Genomic DNA, 20,462 nt, shown 5'->3' with positions numbered 1-20,462 from the left:
AGCAGGGAGGACAAAGGGGACTCTGGCTGGGCCTGGGCCACCTTGTGGACACCTCCCCGGCCTCTAGTTCCCCACTCCCCCAGGCCTCATCCTGTCTTCTCGAGCTCCAGAGGCCTTTGTGTTTGGAGCTGGTGCTCTCAGGAGACCAGAGCATGTGCACAAGGGCCACTCTGATGCCTCTGCTTGCGTCCTTGAAGGACGGGTGACCCAGGGTCAAAAGCACAGTTCGTATCCAGATCCTCAGATCCTGGCTGCAGCTCCGTGCGCCTGGGAGAGGAGCCGGCAGGCCATCCCTCCTTCCACGTCACCCCTTCGTCCAGACCGCAAGGCTGAGGCTGTCACGGGGCTGGGAGACTGACCCAAATTGGATGGTGGCCTGGGGGCTAGCTCCTGCCAGCCAGGAGGAAGGTCCCAGAAAAGTCTGACTTTGTTCAGTAGGTTATGACGGCCAGCGGGGCCCTGGAGCCCTGTGAGGCTCCCATTGTGTCTGCTGTCATGCCTTTTCTGAGACCCGGAAATAAACGGCCACTATGGGACTCACAGGGGAGGAATGGTTGGCCAAGTGAGCAAAATCAGAAATCATCATGCAGAGAAATAAAAACAAAGAACGATTTCAGTTTCACAGGGAATCTGGCATCAAACTAAAGAGGACATGGTTGTCCTGGGCAACTGTTGCCATGGAAACAGGAGCTATTTCGGAGCATCAGCCTGGCTTTCATAGGAGGAAAGTGCTGATTCAGATGACAGCATCCTCACTCCCCCAGACCTCTCCTCCTTTCCCTGTCCTGTTCAAGGAGAGAGGGGGCATTTCTCCACGGGACAGAGGGGACGCAAAGCCACTGTGAGCAGTGGGGGTGGTCCTGGAGGCTTCCAAGTGCCCAGTCCCTGTGGCTTCAGGCTGGGGGCACGTGGAAGGGCTGTGACCCTCCTCTGAAACAGGCTGGGTGGGGGAGGGGCCAGCCAGCAGCTGGTCCCCATCTGGGGAGGCTGAGCAGAGACCTACCTTCCAGTCTGTGTCCACAGCCAAGAGGAAGGTGTCGGAATTCTCCTAAAGCAAGGCAAACAGAGGGGGTGGCTCGTTAGGCCCCAGGCTGGGCCAGGCAGGGAAGGCAGGCGGCCACAGGGGCTCTGCCTCGAGCAGCCTCGCTTGCTGTTCCCCAGGCTATCTTTTTTTTTTTTTTGGCCACACCATGCGACATGTGGGATCTTAGTTCCTAGAAGAGGGATCAAAGCCGGCCCCCTGCAGTGGAAGCATGGAGTCTTAACCACTGGACCGCCAGGGAATTCCCTCCCCAGTCCATCTTAATGTTAACAAAAGTGACAGAGGGCTTCCCAAGCGCCGGGCATCAGGCCATTTAGTACCTGACAGATGAGGTTACAAGCAGCTACACACATTGATTTTACCTGTTAATTTTTTTTTACCTATTAATTGAAAACGTGACGATTTCCACTTTGCAGGTGAGAAGGGTGAGGCTCAGAGAGATGGAAGCACATGGCTAGAAAGTGATGGAATAATCTCTGACCCCAAATTCTTGCTGTTCAGCACTTTGCCCGCTGTCCCCACAGATGACTTTTGAGGTCGCCCATCATGGCACAAGCGCAGAGGCGGGCCTGTCACACCCACTTTAAGGATGGAGAAGCTGAGGGAGAAGGGGGCTTTTCTGACCTGCACAAAGGCGCTGTCTGGGCCTCTGCAGTAGCTGCTCCCACCTTTCCAGACCTGCCTGCTTCATGCTCTCAAAGCACCAAAATCCCCTGCTTTTAGGCTCATTTATGGTGACTGGTATGAGTCTCTGATTGGTGCCCATCCCTCCCACTGGACTGCAGGCACCGACAGGGTATGGACCACGTCTGGCTCAGCTCTCAGCATAAAGCCTGGCATGGACCAGGCTCCTCAAACACAAACAGATCTGGATGAACAAGTCTAACTTCATGAATGAGGGGAGCACGGTTTACATATACCCACTGTTTATAAGGTGGCAGAAATGGAGAGTGGAGGAATGGGGGCCTGAACCCCATGTGTCTGCGTTGCCAGGCTCTCCCCGATGCAGCCCGGCGGCCCTCAGACACTCTACACCCGCCCTGGGTCTCTGTCTGGGGAAGGAACCTCATGGGGGGATCCCACATATCCAGGAAGAGCAGAGATCTGGGGCCTCTGCCCTGCCTTCTACTGTGTCTGTCTAGAACCCTCTCTGCTCTCCTCTGCTCACTGTAGGATCACTTAGCTTCCAAGCCTCAGTGTCTGTGAGGATTAAACAAGGGGCACAGATAGCAGTCACTCTCCCCTTGGCACTCCTGCACTGGACTCTGTGTGCTACAGATGCTACTGAATACATATGTGGATAAATGAGACAGACGAGAACCAGGATATTATCGGAGGACAGCAAGCGAAGGGCAGGGCTACTAGGTGCAACAAGGAGGAAAATGAACCCAAGTCACAGGAGCAGGGAGGAAAACATTGAAAAGCAGCGAACCTGATGTTTTCACCCACCTGCATTCTGGCAGTTGGAGTGGGAGGGGTGGTGGAAAAAATCAGACAGCACTAGAGGCTCTCGCACGAAAAAGGAAAGCCAGCTCTCAGGTGAAATCAACAATGGCTCTCCTCCCCTCCTGGTTCCTCCAGGGCCTGGGGGCTCTGCCTGGGGAGGGGAGGAGAGCATGGTGGCCACTCCTGGACCCTCCAAGGAAAGGGGCAGGGGTCTGGGGGAAAGGGTGGAGGCTGGTTATCAATGAATCCTCTTACCTTGGAAGACCTTGCCCGAGGCGGGGCCAGGGAAAGAGATGCAGGAGATTTTCAAGGGGATGGGAAGCTTCAGATGGGCAGGACCCCAAACCAAGAAACAGCAGGCATAATACAAGCCAATCCAGAGACACTGGAGGCCTGGGAGGAACCACATGAACATTCCAAGGAAAACCGGTGGGAGAGAGGGCCCAGCTGAGAGGAGGGGAGCAGGCCCAGGAGTGGCCTAAGGAGACCCAGGTGGGGATGCAGGCATGGGGAGAATCAACAATTCTTCCACGGAGCCCTGGACACACCAGGCAAAGACTTCAGAAGCAAGCGAGTCTGAAATGGCGGAGGGACGGTGGGTAACCGTGTGGAAGTATTTGCTCCTCAGTGGATTCAGGGAATTTGCACCTGGAAGGTTGAGGAAGATTTAAAAAGTGAAAAGGACTGGCACTCCTGTCCCGTGCAGCTGGATAGGGGAATCTGTCCGTGGGTGTGACCGCCTGGGAGAGAGAGGCAGAGAGCGAGGCAGAACTTCAAGACAGGACTGCACCAGTTGTCACTGAAATCTGGAAAGGGCACACTGGGAGCACCTAGGAGGATTTTGGGGGGTTGAGGATGGGGCCATTAGTACGTCTTGGGAAAAGCAGATGTGACCAGTGACCAGGTCTACAGGGCTTGTGCTGACCTGAGAAAGGAGAGAAACTCAGCTGGGGATTCGCAGCCTCCGTGGAGGACTGAGATGCAGACCATCGTGCAGGGGAGCCAACTCTGGTCCAGGTGGGATGAGGTGAGAGACACCAAATGCAGCAGGAAGAAGGCAGAGCCCGGGGGCTGGTCAAAGGGGCTCAGGGAGGGAGGGGCAGCAAGGTGCTGGGCCAGGCTGGGCAGAGAAGGGGTGCGAGGGGTGAGTGCGAGCTCACACTGCTGAGGGGCCGGGTTCAGAGAAGGGGTGGAAGAGACAGGCATAGAACATGTGAGGCCAAGGTGCCCTGCGCGCTCTGTGCCACCCACAGCTGCACACCCCGTACCAGCAGGCAGCCCCCTACCCCTGAGCCCTGATGATGAGTGCAGGGGTCCCTGAGAGCCACCATCCGGCCCACCACGCCCTCACAAGAAGGCTGGTCTCTGCTCGCATGCCTCGAAAGGTGGGCTGTTTGCGGGGAGGAGGGACTTTTCAGAGAGTTCTGAAAAACTTCTTTCTTCTGAGCTGCATCACAATGACCCAAGTCTTTCCTGAGAGCCTACTGTGTACCAGGCACTGCGCTAGGAACTGGGGAGATCGGGGAACCAAACGGACAGGGTCCCTGCTCCAGGAGCCTGTGGGGCAGAGCCCGAGAGCACTAAGCGCCAGGCCCGGAGGGTGTGCGCGTGTCAGTATTAGACCCGGTGGTCGGAGAAGGCCTTCCTGAGGAGGGGGCATCTGAGCAGAGCCTGAACAAAATGAAGGGCCAGCCCTGGAGAGTCCTGCGGCTAGCGTGTCCCAGGCAGAGGGAACAGCCGGGAATATGATCAGCCTGTTCAAGGAAGAGCAGTGAGTCTGGGAGACAGGATAGGAGCCAGCAGGGGGAGGGGGTGCAGAGCACACCCTGGGCCCCGGGAAGGACTGTGGCTGCAACTCTGAGTGCTATGGCAGCCACTGGCCAGCCGTAAGCAGAAAAGTGACATGATGTGTGGAATTTTTAGTTTACGCAAAAAGGATAAAATTACGGGGGTACCTTACCAAAGCCAAGAACAACAGTTAAAAACAGGCCTCAGGAGGGATGGTGGCCAGTAATAGAAATCAAATCTGGTCAGTCTAAGCAAAAAAGGGAAATCTATAATTAGGATACAAGGGTGCCTTACCAAGCCAAGGGCAGGACTCAGGAAGGGCTGGAACAAGTGAATGGAACACATCAGAAAGCCAGGAATGACACGATGTATTTTAAAAGGTTGTACAGAGCAAGGAGACCAGTGGGGAGGCTCCTTCAAGCAGAAAGAAGGGGGGTGGGGCTGCCATGCCGAGGCGAAGAGTGGAAGAGAACATGCGAGGCCAAGGTGCCCTCAGCTTTCTGTGCCACCCACAGATGCACACCCGTACCAGCGGGGAGCACCTGCGCAAGAGATGATGGGGGCTTGGAACAGGGAGGAAGTAGAATTAGAATCAAAAGTCTACGAAGTGTCCAGCTCACCAGCTGTTCCCCGACCATTCCTGGGGGTTGCCCTCAGGTAATCAGGTCTCATAAGTTAACTTGAGGTTCTGTTTTAAAAGTAAAACTGCACCCTAGAAATTCCCTGGTGGTCCAGTGGTTAGGACCCCGCGCTCACACTGCTGAGGGGCCGGGTTCAATCCCTGGTCGGAGGCGGTGGGGGGGGGCGGGCGGAACTACGATCCCGCAAGTGGCGGGGCAAAAGAAAAAAAAAGAAGACTGTACCCTTCTTGGGGACACGACTGCCGGCCTCATGTGGTTGGGCCCCTGGCACCTGGACAGCCACTCTGTCCCAACATGTGTAACTCAGCAGCTCTTGGGCTTATCTCCTTCTGGAGGGAGGATCTGGGAGGCTGGGGCAGAGCAAAGAAGGGTGTGCCGAGGATCCAGGGACTGGGCTCCTGGCTTCCCCACCTGTAAAGTGAGGGGGGCTGAGCAGCATAACCAGTAGGGACCTACAGCCGTGATGCCCCAGAATTCTATGAGCAATGGACCCATAGCTTTTCCTTGCAGGAGGGAAAGGGAAGCTGTGCTGGGTGTCACCACAACAAGAAAACGTAAGAATCCGCCTGCCAACGCAGGGGACACAGGTTCGAGCCCTGGTCCGGGAAGATCCCACATGCTGTGGAGCAACCAAGCCTGTGCGCCGCAACTACTGAGCCTGCGCTCTAGAGCCCGCGAGCCACAACTACTGAAGCTCTCGCGCCTAGAGCCCGTGCTCTGCAATGAGAGGCCACCGCAATGAGAAGTCGAGCACCGCAATGAAGAACAGCCCCTGCTCACCGCAACTAGAGAAAGCCTGCTCATATTAACGAAAACCCAACGGAGCCAAATAAATAAATAAATAAATAAAATTAAGAACGTTTTTTAAAAATGCTATTAAAAAAAAAAGAAAACGTGGGTAGAGCTAATTCTGAAATCTAACGCCTGGTGTTCAGACGAGGGCCCTTTGGGATAAAATAACAACCTCAGATGCCTTGATGCCACTGCTCCTGGAAACACTGCTGGTAATACTTTCCCTCATACCTCAGGGGCTTATGAGGAAAAAAGAGAGGCTGCAGACATGAAAGGCCCAGGTAGTTGGGGAAGCATCGTGACCCCACTGGAGGCAGCACTGCCCAGCGGGGACCCTCTTGGGGCTCAACGGCCGCCCACAACCAGGGGTTGAATATGGGCCTCATTCCCCGAGAGCTGTGTGACCCTGGCCAAGTGAGTTAACCTTTCTGTACCTTGGTTTTCTCATCACTAAAATGGGAATAACTCTTCTACAGAGCCTCCCAGCCTCAAAGACAGCCAAAGCCAGTGAGGTTGGCTGGGTTTTAGCTGCGTGGGCGTTCAGCCCGCCGGGAACTCTCCCAAGGCGGGGACAAGGCTTCTCAGGGTGGCTCACGGGATGGAGGGCCATCTCCTAGCCATCAGCAAGACTATTTGTAGTGAGGTGGATGGACCTAGAGTCTGTCATACAGAGTCAAGTAAGTCAGAAAAACAAATACCGTATGCTAACACATATATATGGAGTCTAAGAAAAAAAAAAAAGATCATGAAGAACCTAGGGGTAAGACGGGAATAAAGACACAGACCTACTACAGAATGGACTTGAGGACACGGGGAGGGGGAAGGGTAAGCTGGGACAAAGTGAGAGAGTGGCATGGACATATATACACTACCAAACGTAAAACAGATAGCTAGTGGGAAGCAGCCGCATACCACAGGGAGATCAGCTCGGTGGTTTGTGACCACCTAGAGGGGTGGGATAGGGAGGGTGTGAGGGAGGGAGACGCAAGAGGGAAGAGATATGGGAACATATGTATATGTATAACTGATTCACTTTGTTATAAAGCAGAAACTAACACACCATTGTAAAGCAACTATACTCCAATGAAGATGTTAAAAAAAATAAATTAAAAAAAAGACTAAAGGGAAGGCGCGCGGTTTCCTTCTCGGTCACGAGGTGGCGCCCTCCGCCCTCAGGACCGCGAAGGGGCGACTCACCAGCTCAGTGGCGTCCTGGCCCCGGAGCAGTGGCTTCTCCTCGGGGAATCGCAGCTCCTGCAGGCCGGCCATGGTCCCGTCGTGGAGCAGGAGCCCTAGCGAGGGAAGGCGAGGACGAGGGTTGGGCCCTGCTGCGACAGGCACGCCTGGGCCCTGCTCGGACTCTCTCGGTGGGCGGAGGGGACAGCGCAAGCCCGGGCTGGGGCAGGGGCACCGGGGACCACACCGACCCCTCCATCCCCGGACCCCCGGTTCCCAAGCGCAGGCCCAGCGCGGCGCTTCACCCGGGGAAGCAAGGCTCCGTCTGCAAGACTCGCCTGTTTGGCTCAGGGAAGGTCATTGTATTATCTGGTCTTAAAAGTTAAAACATGTTCCCTGCCACCCCCAAAAGAAAAGGAAGAAAGAAGGAAGGGAGGGGGGGAGGAAGAAAGGAAGGGAGGGAGGGAGGAAGGATGGAGGGAAGGAAGAAAGAAAGAGGAAAAGAAAAGCAAGGCGACACAATACAGGATGACCCTTGAATAAGTTCAAGTAAACTGCATTTATTAAGAAACAGAGGGACAAGTGTGGGGAAGCCAAACACAGGGTCGGAAGCGCCCTGTGGTCAGAAGTGGACAGTGGGCTCTGGGAGGACACAGAGGAAGAGAGCTGAGGGCTGTCCTGAGTGCCTAGAAAGACAGGCCTCGGTGAGGATGGCTCTGAGAGGGCAGAAGGGAGGGCCTGGCAGTGTGGCAGGCAGAGTGACACTGAAGGTGCTGGTCATGATGTACCACCAGCAGGGAGGGATGACACAGTGACCACTCAACCCACAGCCTCCAGGCAGAGGGGCCCAGACCCTAATGGCTGCATGTTCGTGGGAGACCCCGGGCCTCTGAACCTCAGGAGAGGAAGGGGTCATATGTGCACGTGTGTGCTTGGAGGATCCAGTGGTGGGGGAAGGCAGACAGAGGGTGGCAGGACCCCACAATCTGTCTATCTAGCCTGGCACTGCCATTCCTCACTTGGATTTCAGGATGGCACAAATCATAATGCACCAAGAGAAACGCTAGGCAAGGATATGAACTGGAAATTCATAAAAGAATTACAGCTGGCCCGTAAATACATGGGAAAATGTCAAAGCTCACTAGAAGTCAAAGATATTCTTTCTTTTTTTTTTTTGCCAATGGATTTGGCAACATTTGCAGTGCTGGCAAAGATGCACCAAAACTGGCACTTTTCTTATACTGCTTGTGAGTGTATAAATGGGTACATCTTTCTGGAGGGCAGTTTTACAGAATGAATTAAGATCATTTAAAAGGTTCTTACTCTTGGACTCAGCAATCTTCTCCCTGGGAGAAATTTCCTAAGGAAACTAGAGACGGCACCTAATGATTTATCTGTAAGAATGTTCACCACAGTGCCATTTATAATCCAAAAAAAAAAAACCCAAAACAAGCTAAAAAAGTGAAATGTCCATAAGTAGGGCACTAGACAAACTGTGGGTAAATAACTTGTAGAAGATTATTTAATAACATGGTAAAATGCTTGTGTTGTAATAGATTTTTTTAAAAAGCAGTTATAAAACATACAGTATTATCCAAATTATGAGAAATATGAATAGTTCCATTAAAAAGCCTGGGAGGCTTTTCACAAAGTTAACAGGCATTATCCCTGGGTGAAGGACTGAAAATTAGGGTCTACAGTCTAAAATCAGGAAAAAACAATATTTAAGAAAGACTGTTTGTAGATCATTAAAATTCTTTACTCTTGCAAGGCACTTCACATCTCCCAAGGTACTTTCCTGTACTATTAGATTTCACCCTGATGGGAAGCGCGATGAGGTAAACCAACCACGGCGGCCTGACATGGAAGGATGGAAGGATGACTTCCTATCCTTTCTCCCATCCTCCCTCCCACCCCTCTTCCCTTCCTTCCCAATTCTATTTTTAGTCTTTCTCAAGAGTGAAGCCCTCAGACTTTCCCTTCTGCCCTGAAAGGCTGACAGTCCCACTAGCTGGTTGGTCAGAAGATGCCCCCCCGCCCTGTCCACCCCTGCTCCTTTGCCTTCTCCCCGTGGAAGCCCTAGTGACTGGGGAGTCAGCGCAGTGGCTTCCTGGGACCCAAGGGCACATGGCCTTGGATGGAACCCATTGCTGTGGCAGGGAGGTCCTGAGACCAGGTCGTAGCTCCAGACCCTGCCTGGGCTTCCTTCCATCCTGTCAGAAGCAGGAAGCACCAGCCCTCCAGAATGCTAACATAGACGGTGCCTTGTAATCGCATGGGGGTCCCCTCCTGAGTCTAGTCTGGGTTGAGACGTGCTGGGGCTGGGCTGGGAGCCGCTGGCCACTCAGGCCTCCTGGAAGGCTAATCCAGAGCTGTGCAGCCCCCCTGGGAGAGCCTTGTCCCCAGCATGAAGAGGCCAGGCAGGGAGACCCCTGCCCACCCAGATACCCAGGTCCCTACACCTTAGTGCCATGCTGGAGCTCTCGGTTCCCAGCGGCTTCTGGGGAAACCAACTAACACAACACAAACGGGCTGTATTTTTAGAAAGGCATCCTCTCCCCTCTCCCCCATTTTCTCTTCCACCCTTTCTGACGTGTGCACAGTCATCCACCCATCCGGGTGGGGAGCTGAAAGAAGGCCCACCCTGGAAAACTCTTCTCCCATTAGGGCCTTTTTAGCCGCCAAACCCCCTGAATACTGAATTCAATTAAAAGCTTTGGCAGCACTGGGGTGTCCCCGCCCTCTCCCAGGCCTGTTATGAAACCACAGTGGAGACCATCCTCCCCAAGGACGGTTCTATTAAAAGGGCTGAGAGTGGGCAGCGCAGGGACAGATGGGCTGTGATGAGGGGGTGGCGGGGAAGGGGGCTGCAGAGAGAAACCTCATAATCCAGAGAACTGGGGATGTCTCAGCCTGTGGAAAACAGCGACAGCCCAGGGCCCAGCAGGTGATGTGGGGCTCGGGAACAGAGGCCGGAGGGGACATTCCCACAGGGTGGTGGCAGACGAGTTTCTTCCTAAGAAAGTTATGATTTTAAAAAAAGCAGCTAGATGATGTTACAAGAAAATGAGATTCCCATCAGATCAGTATATTGTATGCCTGAAACTTATACAATGTTATATGTCAACTGTATCTCAATAAAGCCGGAAAAAATTTTTCAGAAAAAGAGCGTGAATGTGTTTGTAAATATTCTGGCATCCCTTGGCCCTGAGAAGGTTTTTTGCTGTTGTTGTGTTTTTGCGGTACACGGGCCTCTCACTGTTGTGGCCTCTCCCGTTGCGGAGCACAGGCTCCGGACGCGCAGGCTCAGCGGCCATGGCTCACAGGCCCAGCCGCTCCATGGCATGTGGGATCTTCCCAGACCTGGGCACGAACCCGCGTCCCCTGCATCGGCAGGCAGACTCTCAACCACTGCGCCACCAGGGAAGCCCCCTGAGAAGGTTTTTAAATGTGTTATTTACTTCTCTAATCATGACAACTGCTATAAAATAAAGTTTAGAAAAATCAAAAATAATAAATAAAAGAGAGCGTGAGATTCCTATCAACCGCCCACAAGGAAGCCTGAGTCAGGTTTGTCAGGAATCAGGGAGCACAAGGCAAATGGGGTGCGAGATTCCAGGGGTCTGTGAAGCAACAGCAAGGGACCTTTTCGCTTTGCCTTTTTTCCCTCTTGATCCCAGATTCTCTAAAGGCAACACAAAGTGTTAGAACCAAATGGGCCTGGGGTGAATTCCAGCCCTCAGCTTCTCGGTGGTCCGGCCTAGAGTCACTGGAATCTCTTCTGTATCACTCACTGCCTAGCTTTATTTTGGGCAGATCACTAAGAGGATTGCTTACCTGCAAAGTGGGAGCAGTAGCCTTCCTCTGCCCACCTCAGAGAGCTTTGAGGTACAACAGAGACAACAGATAGAAACATGCTTTTTAAATGGAAGATTTCTGTACCCATTTGGATGGGACAAAAATAACATAAGTGACTGGGGTCCTCCTAACCTTCCTTTGCCTACTTAAGACAACTCTGCAGCTTCTTTTTCTCTTGTCTCCTATTTAAGGAAGGGTTCATACCTGCTGGCAGGGAGGCTCCACTGATGTTTCAATAAATGGACGGGAAAGGGATGAGGGAGAGAAAGCCCGGGCTCTTTGGCTGGGTGACAGAAAGGAGCTCCCGAGCAGCGTGAATGTGGGTGGATTCTTTATGAGGCACCGCATTTCTTTTCAATTACTTTTGGTTGCTGATTTGTGCGTCACTAAATGTGATTCTATCCTGGGCCACGTGAACCCTCACACTTATTAGGGTTAAAAATATAAACAATTACTATGATCATTCCTGAGCCTTGTCTATAAGTGCTTCAATTTAATTAATCAGTGGCAGTTACACAACCTATGGAATAAAGCAACTGTTGAGTGGGAGCACGGCTCAGCAGTAGTAGGGGGCGTCTGGAAATACACGTGGGGATTTTGGGTTGTTTCAGCAACTGGGGGCTCCTACAGCATTTAGTACCCGGGAGCCAGAGGCGTGGAAGGTTGTGTGAGGGCAGTGCTGCCCAGCCAAGCGTTGCTCCCCACCCCAAACACCCGGACCTGTCCCACCAAGAAATGCAAGAGCTGAAGGTGAAGGAAGGCCAGACATCAACAGGGTAAAGTTAGCACATGCAGGCGAACCAGACCTTGTGGGACAGGGAGGAACCAAACTGTAAAAGCGGAAGGGCTGTGGAATGGCTTTTTTTTTTTTTTTTAACCACAGGAGTGAGGGGGCCTCTTGGCAGGTCATAGTCAAGGTCTTGGTCCAAGATGCCCTGTAGATGGTGCACTCCTGAAGGTCCTGATTATAAGGTCCCGTTATTACAAGAAAAGCCGCAAGCAAATGGAACAGGGAGCAGAGCCAACCTGGCTTGGCCAGCTCTGCCCTGGCGGAGGGGTCTGCGCCACAGATCAAGAACGATGTCGCTAAGGGCAGGCAGACGACTCACGTTCAAGCCTGAGCACCTGAGGTCCTTCCACCCACACCACGCCAGCCCTATGGTTTGAAAAGAAGCCCCAGAACTCAGGGACCCCAGAAATCAGAAACTCAACTTCCAACTGTGCTATGTAGAGGGTTTCGAGCCTCCGGGTAGCTGGCCCCTCATATCATTCTCTCTGTCCCGACCCTTACCTCAGAGGGTTGGGACAGCACAGTAGGTCCATTCTACCCACAGGAAGCACGTGCCTTTGTGCATGCCGTTCCTTCTGCCTGAAATACCTTTCCCTATCACATCCCTACAACAACAACAATAATGACAAAAACGATTGTTAATATTTTCTGACACTTGATATGTTTTTGTTGAATGAGATGGAGTGAAGGAATGCTTCTTCACCCAGACTGCAAAGTATTAAACGACTGATAACATTCAGCGTTGGTGAGCTTGTGGGGAAACAGCACATACTCTCATACACTGTTGGCTCGACTGCAGTGGGTTCACCTTCATCTGGAGGGCGAGTTGGTAGTTTGTAAAAATGCAAACATCTATCAACTTTGCAATTATATCTCTAGATATTTATCCTAAAGAAAAACACTAAGAGGCTGTGCACAGGGATGCTCACTGCAGCACTCTTTGGAATAGGAAAAAGCTGAAAACAGCCCAAACAAATGTCAGGAGAATGGTTAAATAAACCATGGCACATCTACACCCCAGAGCACCATGCAGCTATTTAAAAATTAAGGCAGACTCAAACAGATAGGGAAAGCATTCTAAAATATGCAGTTAAGAGAAAAAGGAATGCCACAGAATAATAAGTATAAATAAATAAGCCCCATTTATGCAAAAAATATATGCATCAAACAGGTACATATATTTGCAAATTAAATCCTCAAATGAATCAGGGTAACAGTAATGCTCACCTCTGGAGAAGGATATGGGTTTGGAAGGGTCTAAAAGGAGACTTTATTCTACACAGCAGATATTATCAAATCTAAGATACCATCGATTATAGCTGACACTAACATTTTATGTACCAAAAGAAGAGAAAAAACACTGCCAATTAAATTAAGGCATAATACTGTCCCCTACCTTTTAACTTTTTATTTTGAAATAATTACAAATTTAGAAAAAACAAAGAAAAAACAAAGCACAGAAACTTCCCATATACCTTTCACTCAGCTTCCCCTAATGTCACCATGCTACAGAACCTTAATACAATTAGAGAAACCAGGAAAGAAAATACTGATACAATATGGTGAAGTAATCTGCAGACCTGAGATGAATTTCACCAGTTTTCCCAATAGTCTCCCAGTCCAGGATGCCACATTGCACAGAGCTGTCATGCAGTCTCCTCCAGTCAGGGACAGTGCCTCAGTCTGTCTTTTATGATGTTGACACTTGAAAAATACTGATTAGTTAAATCTGTAGAATGTCCCTCAGTTTGGGTTTGTCTGTTGTTTTCTGATGATTAGACCAAGGTGATGCATTTTTAGTAAGAATACAGCAGAAGAGATGTGCCCTTGTCATTGTACCGTTTTATGGGGTACAAGATGTCAATCTGTTTTATCATCGGGGATGTTAAGCTTGATCACCCGATTCAGGTGGTGTCTGCCACGTTTCTCCAGTATAAAGTTACTATTTTTCCCTTTGTAATTAATACGTATCTTGTGGGAAGATACTCTGAGACTATGCACACATCCTGTTTCTCATCATACTTTCGCCCACTAATTTTAGCAACCATGGATGGTGCTTGCCTACAGTTATTACTGTGGTATTTGCTTAACGATAATTTTCTATTTCCATCATCTCTTCTACATTAACTGGAATTCTCGAAGAAAAAGAGCTGTCTTTTCTTCTCCATCTACTTACTCAATTACTTATTTTATTCTATGGGTTATAATCAATCTCTATTATTACTTTATGGCTCTGATTGTGTCAGATTTGGCCATTGGGAGTTCCTTCAAGCTGGCTCTTGGGTCCTTTCACCATGAGCCCATCATTTTTTTGAGTTGTTTCTAATTTTCTAGCCCTATATGATGTTCCAAACTCACCTTGCATTTTTTCTGCCTCAATCACTCACACACACACACATACACACACACATTCTATATGTATCTGTATATCTATTAAAAGTCTGGAATTTATACTGATACCTCTGATTCCAATTCAACACCTTTCAGTTTATTCTAACTTCCCCCCTTTATTTGTAATTGTTTTTCTTCCACAATGAGAAACCTGGTTCTCATTATCCCCGATATTTTTATTTGTTCACTCCTAGTATACACACAAAGTAATTTCAGAACTGCTACTCACATAATGAGTTCTTACTATTCAGAACTTTGGGGACTTACTTTATTTTTTTAATATTTTATTCTTTTAGACTTAGACCCAAAATTTTAAAAAAATATTTATTTATTTAGCTGTGCTGGGTCTTAGTTGCGGCACGCGGGATCTTCGTCTCTTTGTGCAGGATCTTTTAGTTGCGGCATGTGGGATCTTTTAGCTGCGGCATGTGGGACCTTTTAGCTGCGGCATGCAGGGTCTTTAGTTGCAGCATGTGGGGTCTTTAGTTGCGGCATGTGGGATCTAGTTTCCTGACCAGGGATCGAACCTGGGCCCCCTGCATTGGGAGTGCGGAGTCTTAGCCACTGGACCACCAGGGAAGTCCCAGACCCAAATTTTTAAAAGCATCTATCACTCTTGTAAATTCTTTTTTTTTTAAATTGAAGTATAGTTGCTTACAACACTTGTAAATTCTTAAAAAGGAAAATACAAGTGAAATAAACTGTGTCGGGCCTTCCTAAAACTTCTTCACATTCAGGGTCCAGTGCCTCCGAATCGCTCCGTCTTGAAGTTGTTGCTGGCTGTGCTTTTCCATGAAGCCCCAGCTCCTCCGACATTCAGATCATCTGTGGCGCAGCACTTCCCGAGATGCTCAACTACTGATTCCAGGATTTCTCTCCAAGCAGCAAATTTTGGTGTACATGTGATGGCAAGGACAGTAGTCCTGGTGCCCACCTCACCATAAGAGACTGTATTTTAGAGATGTTATGAAAAAAAAGGTGCATCTCAGAGTTGCCATAACATAGCTCTTTTTTTTTTTTTTTTTTTTTTTTTTTTTGCTGTACGCGGGCCTCTCACTGTTGTGGCCTCTCCCGTTGCGGAGCACAGGCTCCGGACGCGCAGGCTCAGCGGCCATGGCCCACGGGCCCAGCCGCTCCACAGCACGTGGGATCTTCCCAGACCGGGGCACGAACCCGTGTCCCCTGCATCGGCAGGCGGACTCTCAACCACTGCACCACCAGGGAAGCCCAACGTAGCTCTTTTATAAAACTTTCTTCTGTTGAGGTACAGCAGCAATGTGTGAACTCTGTTTCTGTACCCACGTGGTTCCAGGTATTAAAAGCAGACATAATAAGCCTCCAATCCCCAGACCAAGGGCAAGGGCAGACAGAACTGGAATCCCAACAACACACTCCATGTGAGCAGCTTCTGTACTGAGCCAGTAAAAAGTCCTACTGGGGCAGAGACTGTTAATTGTCCCCCAATACCTGTTCTCCTCTTCTTCTTTAATAATAGACTCCCAAATTTTAGATGAGCAGGTAGACAATGGGAATAAAGCCTATTTATGACCATGTGACAGCAATCAGCCAGTTAGATGTAAGTGGAAGCATGTGACTTTGGGACAGTGCTCTTAAAGGGAGGAGACATGTCATTCTTCAACCTTTCCTTCCTCCTGCTGGCTGGAATATAGATGTGATGGTGGGAGCTTGACAGCCATTTTGGACCCTGAGGCTGGATACTAAAGGTGGCAGAGTGGCAATATAGAAGTCTAGGTTCCTGAGAATCATGAAGTCGTAATTCTGGATGGCCTACCTCTAGACTCTGCTTATGAAAGAGGGAAACACACTTTTATCTTGTTTAATCTATTTTTTAATTGAGGTATAGTTGATTTATAATACTGTGTTAGTTTTAGGCGTTGAGCAAAGTGATTCAGTTTTTATATATATATTTCAGATTCTTTTCCCATATAGGTCACTACAGAGTATTTAGTAGCATACCCTGTGCTATACAGTAGGTCCTTGTTTATCTATTTTATATATAGTAGCATGTATCTATACTTTGTGTATCCCAAACTCCTATTTTACCCCTCCCCCCACTTCCCCCTTTGGTAACCATAAGTTTGTTTTCTATGTCTGTGAGTCTGTTTTGTTGTTTAATCTATTATTATCGTGGGTTTTCTGTCACACGTCATTGAAGCTAATCTAAACTTGGGACAATTTTCTTGGAGACCCAGCCTAACATGCTAAAGGAACTCAAAGAAAAGGAACAGGACGGGGCTTGCCCAAGGGGACACAGGGAAATTCTAGGGCTGATCCAGAGCCTACAGCCTCCTCTCCGCATTGAGCAGCATCCTCGCTTCAGGGAGTGCGCCAGCCCCTTCCAGCACACAGTAACTGCATCAACACGAGTAACTAGGACCCACATCCAAAAGTTAAAAAGCTCAGTTTGGCACTTTCGGCCACAAATTCTCAAGTTTCTTTAACACAGGTGCCTCAGTTCAGTCCTGTATCTTTGCCTAATTTGGCAAATGTTCCAGAAACAAAGATACGCTTGTACTGGATCGTTGTGCCAGATTCAAAGGGGTAAGCCGAGGCAACAAGCCTCCTCCAGCTCGGTGGTCTGCAACATGGTCTGCAGGAAAGAGAGAAGCCGAAGGAGCAGCTTTCTTACTGGGTATTTCTCTCCTGGAAAGCCCCCTTTCCCTCTGAATTGCCTCACGCACTCGTGTTTTGAAGAACGGCACACTCACCTGGCAGAGGAGCGCCCACTCCAAGCAACTCCCAGGGTCTTCCTGCCTCACATATGATGTCTGCAGAAGGGGGGCCCTGCTCAACCCCAGGCCATTTCTTCTCCTAACAGCACCTGGCTGTGGAAATGGCACCCCTGCCCCATCCTCAGTCCATGCAGTACAGGGATGACCACACCCCCAGGGGCGGCCAGGGGCAGCCAAGTGCCCCAGGCCTAAGTCCTTCCTTCCTTCCTTCCTTCCTTCATTCACTCACCAGATATTGATTGAGCAGCTACTATGTGTCAAGCACTATTCTAGGCACCAGAGACAAAAGATTGATTGATTGATTGATAAAAGACAGAAAGTCCTACCTTTGTGGAACTTTCAGGGGAGGGGGTAGGCAAACAATCAACAAATCTAAGGAAATATCCAGTGTGTCAGACATGCCAGGTGCACAAGGAAGCAATGTCACAGAAGGGGAAAGAGCATGGGGCTGGGGGCTGCGATCTGAAACAGGGTGTGAGAGCAGGCCTCACTGAGAAGGTGACCAGAGCAAAGACGTGGAGGAGGTGAGGGAGGGGCCCTTGTGGATGCCTGGAAGAGCGGTCAGGGCAGAGGGAATAGCAAGCGCTAAGGCTGTGAGGCAGGGGTTTGCCTGGCGTGTTCAGGTGGATGTGAGGAAGCCAGCGTGGCTGGAGCACAGTGAGTTGGGGGAGACAAGGAGGAATGAGGACCAAGAGGGAAGAGCAGAGGCATCAGATCACGTTTCGTCTAAAAGGCTGTTAGAAAACTCCGGCTTTTCCTGAGTGAGGTGCCTTGCAGGGTTTTGAGCAGTGGGATGATGTGACAGGATTTCCTTCCATGTTCTATGTGTAGAACAGACCTAGGGGGTGAGGGTGGAGACAGGGAGACCAGTCACTGTATTAATCTGGGAGAGAGATGCTGACGGCCATCGTGGAGGTGGTGAGAAGTCCTCAGGTTCTGGCTATGTTCTGAGGGTAGCTCCAGCGGGGAGCTGCGGATGGATCAGCTGTGGGGTATGAGAGAGAGAAGAGTCAAGGGTGATCTGGTTTTGTCCTGGGCCACTGGAGGGAGAGAGTTGCCATTTATGAGTCCGGAAGACCTTGGTAAAAAGAGGTGGGGGTAAGGCCCAGGCGGTTTGGCTTAGACCTGAGTCAGGTGGGGCTGCAAATGGCAGGTGGTTATAAGAGTCTGCACTTCAGGGGAGAGTCTAGGACTGGAGACATCACCACACAGACGATGTCTGAACGCATGAGACTAGATGAGGTCAGTTAGGGAGTGAGTGAGGACAGAGAAGTGGTCCCAGGATGAGTCCTAGAGAAAGGAGATGAGGAGAAAGCAGCAGAGAGTGTACAGGAACAGCTGGAGAGGTAGGAGCAGGGTGTGGAAACCAAGTGGACACACTACATTTGGTTTCAGAGACAGTTCAGGGAAGGGTGTGGGTTCCAATCAGGGCAAGGCCTTTGCTGGAATATTTGAGAAGCTCTTTGCTGGGGTTATCAGGAGGATGGTATGTGAGTCAGCAGCCATTTTGCCACCAAGAGGAAGGGACTGACTTGGGGCCAAACCAATCCAAAGAATGGAACTGATAGGAGTGGGGGAGAGAGAGAAACAGAGCCTGATGGCCTTCAGTGGCCGTAGGTCCACTGTGCTGCATAGACACCCCAGTCTCCCTTCTTGGTGTCAGTCTAAGTTCAGTTTCTGTCACTTGCAACCAAGAGACCTAACACAACATCTAAGGTCTTTTCACCTGCATGGTCCAGAGGGGCCAAGCAAAGCCCAGCACCCACCCACCCGTCTGGCAATCACACAGTGTAGCCAGGCCTGGGCGTGGGGTCAGAGGGCTCGTGGGCTTGGAGGCAGGGCTTCCCTACCACACTTGAATGGCAACACCACGGTCCACTCTGGTAGTTCAGGCCTTTTCCAACCCAGGCACTTCCATCAGGTGAATCCAAAGATGCAATGGTAAAAAGGAGCCCCAGAACATTCTGCGGCCTGTGGTCCTCCTGGATGACCACTTCAGATTGCAGGGGACCTCCAGGCCACCCCTGACCACTGTCCCTCTCTGCCCTGTCCCAGTATGCTGGGTTCACAGCAAACACTTTGGAGCTGGCAAGGGCTTTGGGCGCAGCGGGCTTAGAACACTCACTTGATGGACGAGGAACAGGGGTATGCTCAGGTGGGACAGGCCAGGATTCTCACTTGCCCAGGACTGGAGCATCTCCAGGCACACAGTGCCTGCCATGCACTGCCCCCAACACGTGAACTGAAGAAACATCTCAGTCCTCAAAGGTATTGGTTACGGGGCTTAAGATATATGGTCATTCTGGTTGGAGTACACCTTTCATCTGTGGTTTGGAGTTCAAAGTACCTGAGGATTAAGGAAAGTGGAAGGGCGTGCCGTGAAAGCTTTTCTGTTACGACACAGAGACTAGGTTTGTGGTAGGCGAGCAGCAGCTCACATCCTACCAATGCTTGGGTGGGTGCTGCTCTCGTGCTTACAAAACAGTGTCACGATGATCTCCTCGGCTGATCCTCGGGGCTGTTCTGTGGGCTCAGCCCAAGGTCACACAGCCAGGGCCTGATGAGAGCAGGTTTCCAGACCCCAAGCCTACGGCCGCGGGGCCAGCCTCTACGGTGACAGAGGCACCGGGTCGGATCTGCATGCACCCCAGCAGTGGTTTCCTGGTGCCGCTCTAACAAATCACCACAACCTTGGTGGCTTCAAACAACACATGTCTATTGTCTCATACTTCTGGAGGTCAGAAGTCCAAAATCAGTGGCCCTGAGCTGAAACCAAGGGATTGGCAGGACCGCTCTCCCTCTGGAGGTTGTGGGGGAGAATGTGTTCTCCCACCTTTTCCAGCTTCTAGAGCTGTGTTCCTTGCATTCCTTCACTCGTGCCCCCTTCCTCCATCTACAAGGCCAGCAGTGGGAGCAAGTGAAGCGTCTTGCTGCAGACGTCACATTACCTTCTCCTTCTGCGGTCTGTGGCTGCATCGCCCTCTGGCTCCCATTACAGGAATACATGTGGTTGCATTTAGGGCTCACCTGGATAATCCACAATAATCTCCCCATCTCCAGATCCTTAACCTAATGACAACTGCAAAGTCTCTTTTGTCATAGAAAGTAACGTTCACAGGTTCTAGGAATTAGGATCTGAGTATGTTTGGGGGCCATAATTCAGCCTAGCACGCCTGTACACACGCACACGCACACCCCACGACCTTGCAGCCCCATCTGCGTTACTCACTTTGTATCCTCTTCCCTATAAACATGGAAAGCCAACTTCAATACCCATGGTGAATGACTCTTCCTCTCTCGAGTTTTCCAAGAACACACCCTCCCAACAACCCCAGAATTCAGCTCTCCTTCAGAATTCCTGTAGGAATTCTGGTTTCATCCGAACCCCAGCGCTTAGCACTCTCCCCTGTACGTTTGTTAATTTTTCATTTTTAAAAATAGATCTTGAATTTCACGCAGTACACATTCACTGAGCAAAGTCAGAGAAGCAAAAGAGCAAAAAGAAATAAAAAATCACATACAATCCCAGTAACCAGAGGAAAACACTGTTAACATTTTTGCTTATCTCCTTTCATTTTCAGTGCTAATAATCTATACACTGAAAAAAAGGTTTTTGTTTTTTTAAACTGAAACATATTTTGGACTCTGGAGTCAGATAACCTGGTGCAAATTTCAGCCAGTTACTTGCCATCTGTATGACCTTAAGCAAGTTCCTTAACCTGTGCCTCAGTTTCCTCATCTGTTAAAAGGAGGAAATAACGGCACATACCTCACAGGGTTGTTAT

The 20,462-nt window shown here is 50.3% G+C and overlaps 1 protein-coding gene across 6 annotated transcripts in view; it reads right to left on the bottom strand.

The window, feature by feature from the left end:
- The window catches only part of NDRG4 (NDRG family member 4), a 105,887-nt gene that overhangs the window by 16,165 nt on the left and 69,260 nt on the right, over window positions 1–20,462 (bottom strand). For 4 of the 6 annotated variants that reach the window (XM_032613463.1, XM_032613464.1, XM_032613461.1 and 1 more), the window contains exons 2-3: window positions 6,907–7,001; window positions 1,004–1,048 (exon numbers count right to left, since the gene is read on the bottom strand). In XM_032613463.1, coding sequence (XP_032469354.1) covers window positions 1,004–1,048; window positions 6,907–6,978 — 117 coding nt within the window. In that variant the 5' untranslated portion in view covers window positions 6,979–7,001. Of the gene's footprint in view, window positions 1–1,003; window positions 1,049–6,906; window positions 7,002–20,462 lie in introns of those variants that run through there. The other 2 variants (XM_032613469.1, XM_032613468.1) reach the window with 2 other exon arrangements.

Source organism: Phocoena sinus, chromosome 19 (assembly GCF_008692025.1).
Source record: "Phocoena sinus isolate mPhoSin1 chromosome 19, mPhoSin1.pri, whole genome shotgun sequence".
Lineage (NCBI taxonomy): Eukaryota > Metazoa > Chordata > Mammalia > Artiodactyla > Phocoenidae > Phocoena > Phocoena sinus.
The sequence above is the reverse complement of the archived record's forward strand: the minus strand, read 5'-3'. Positions and strand labels throughout refer to the sequence as shown.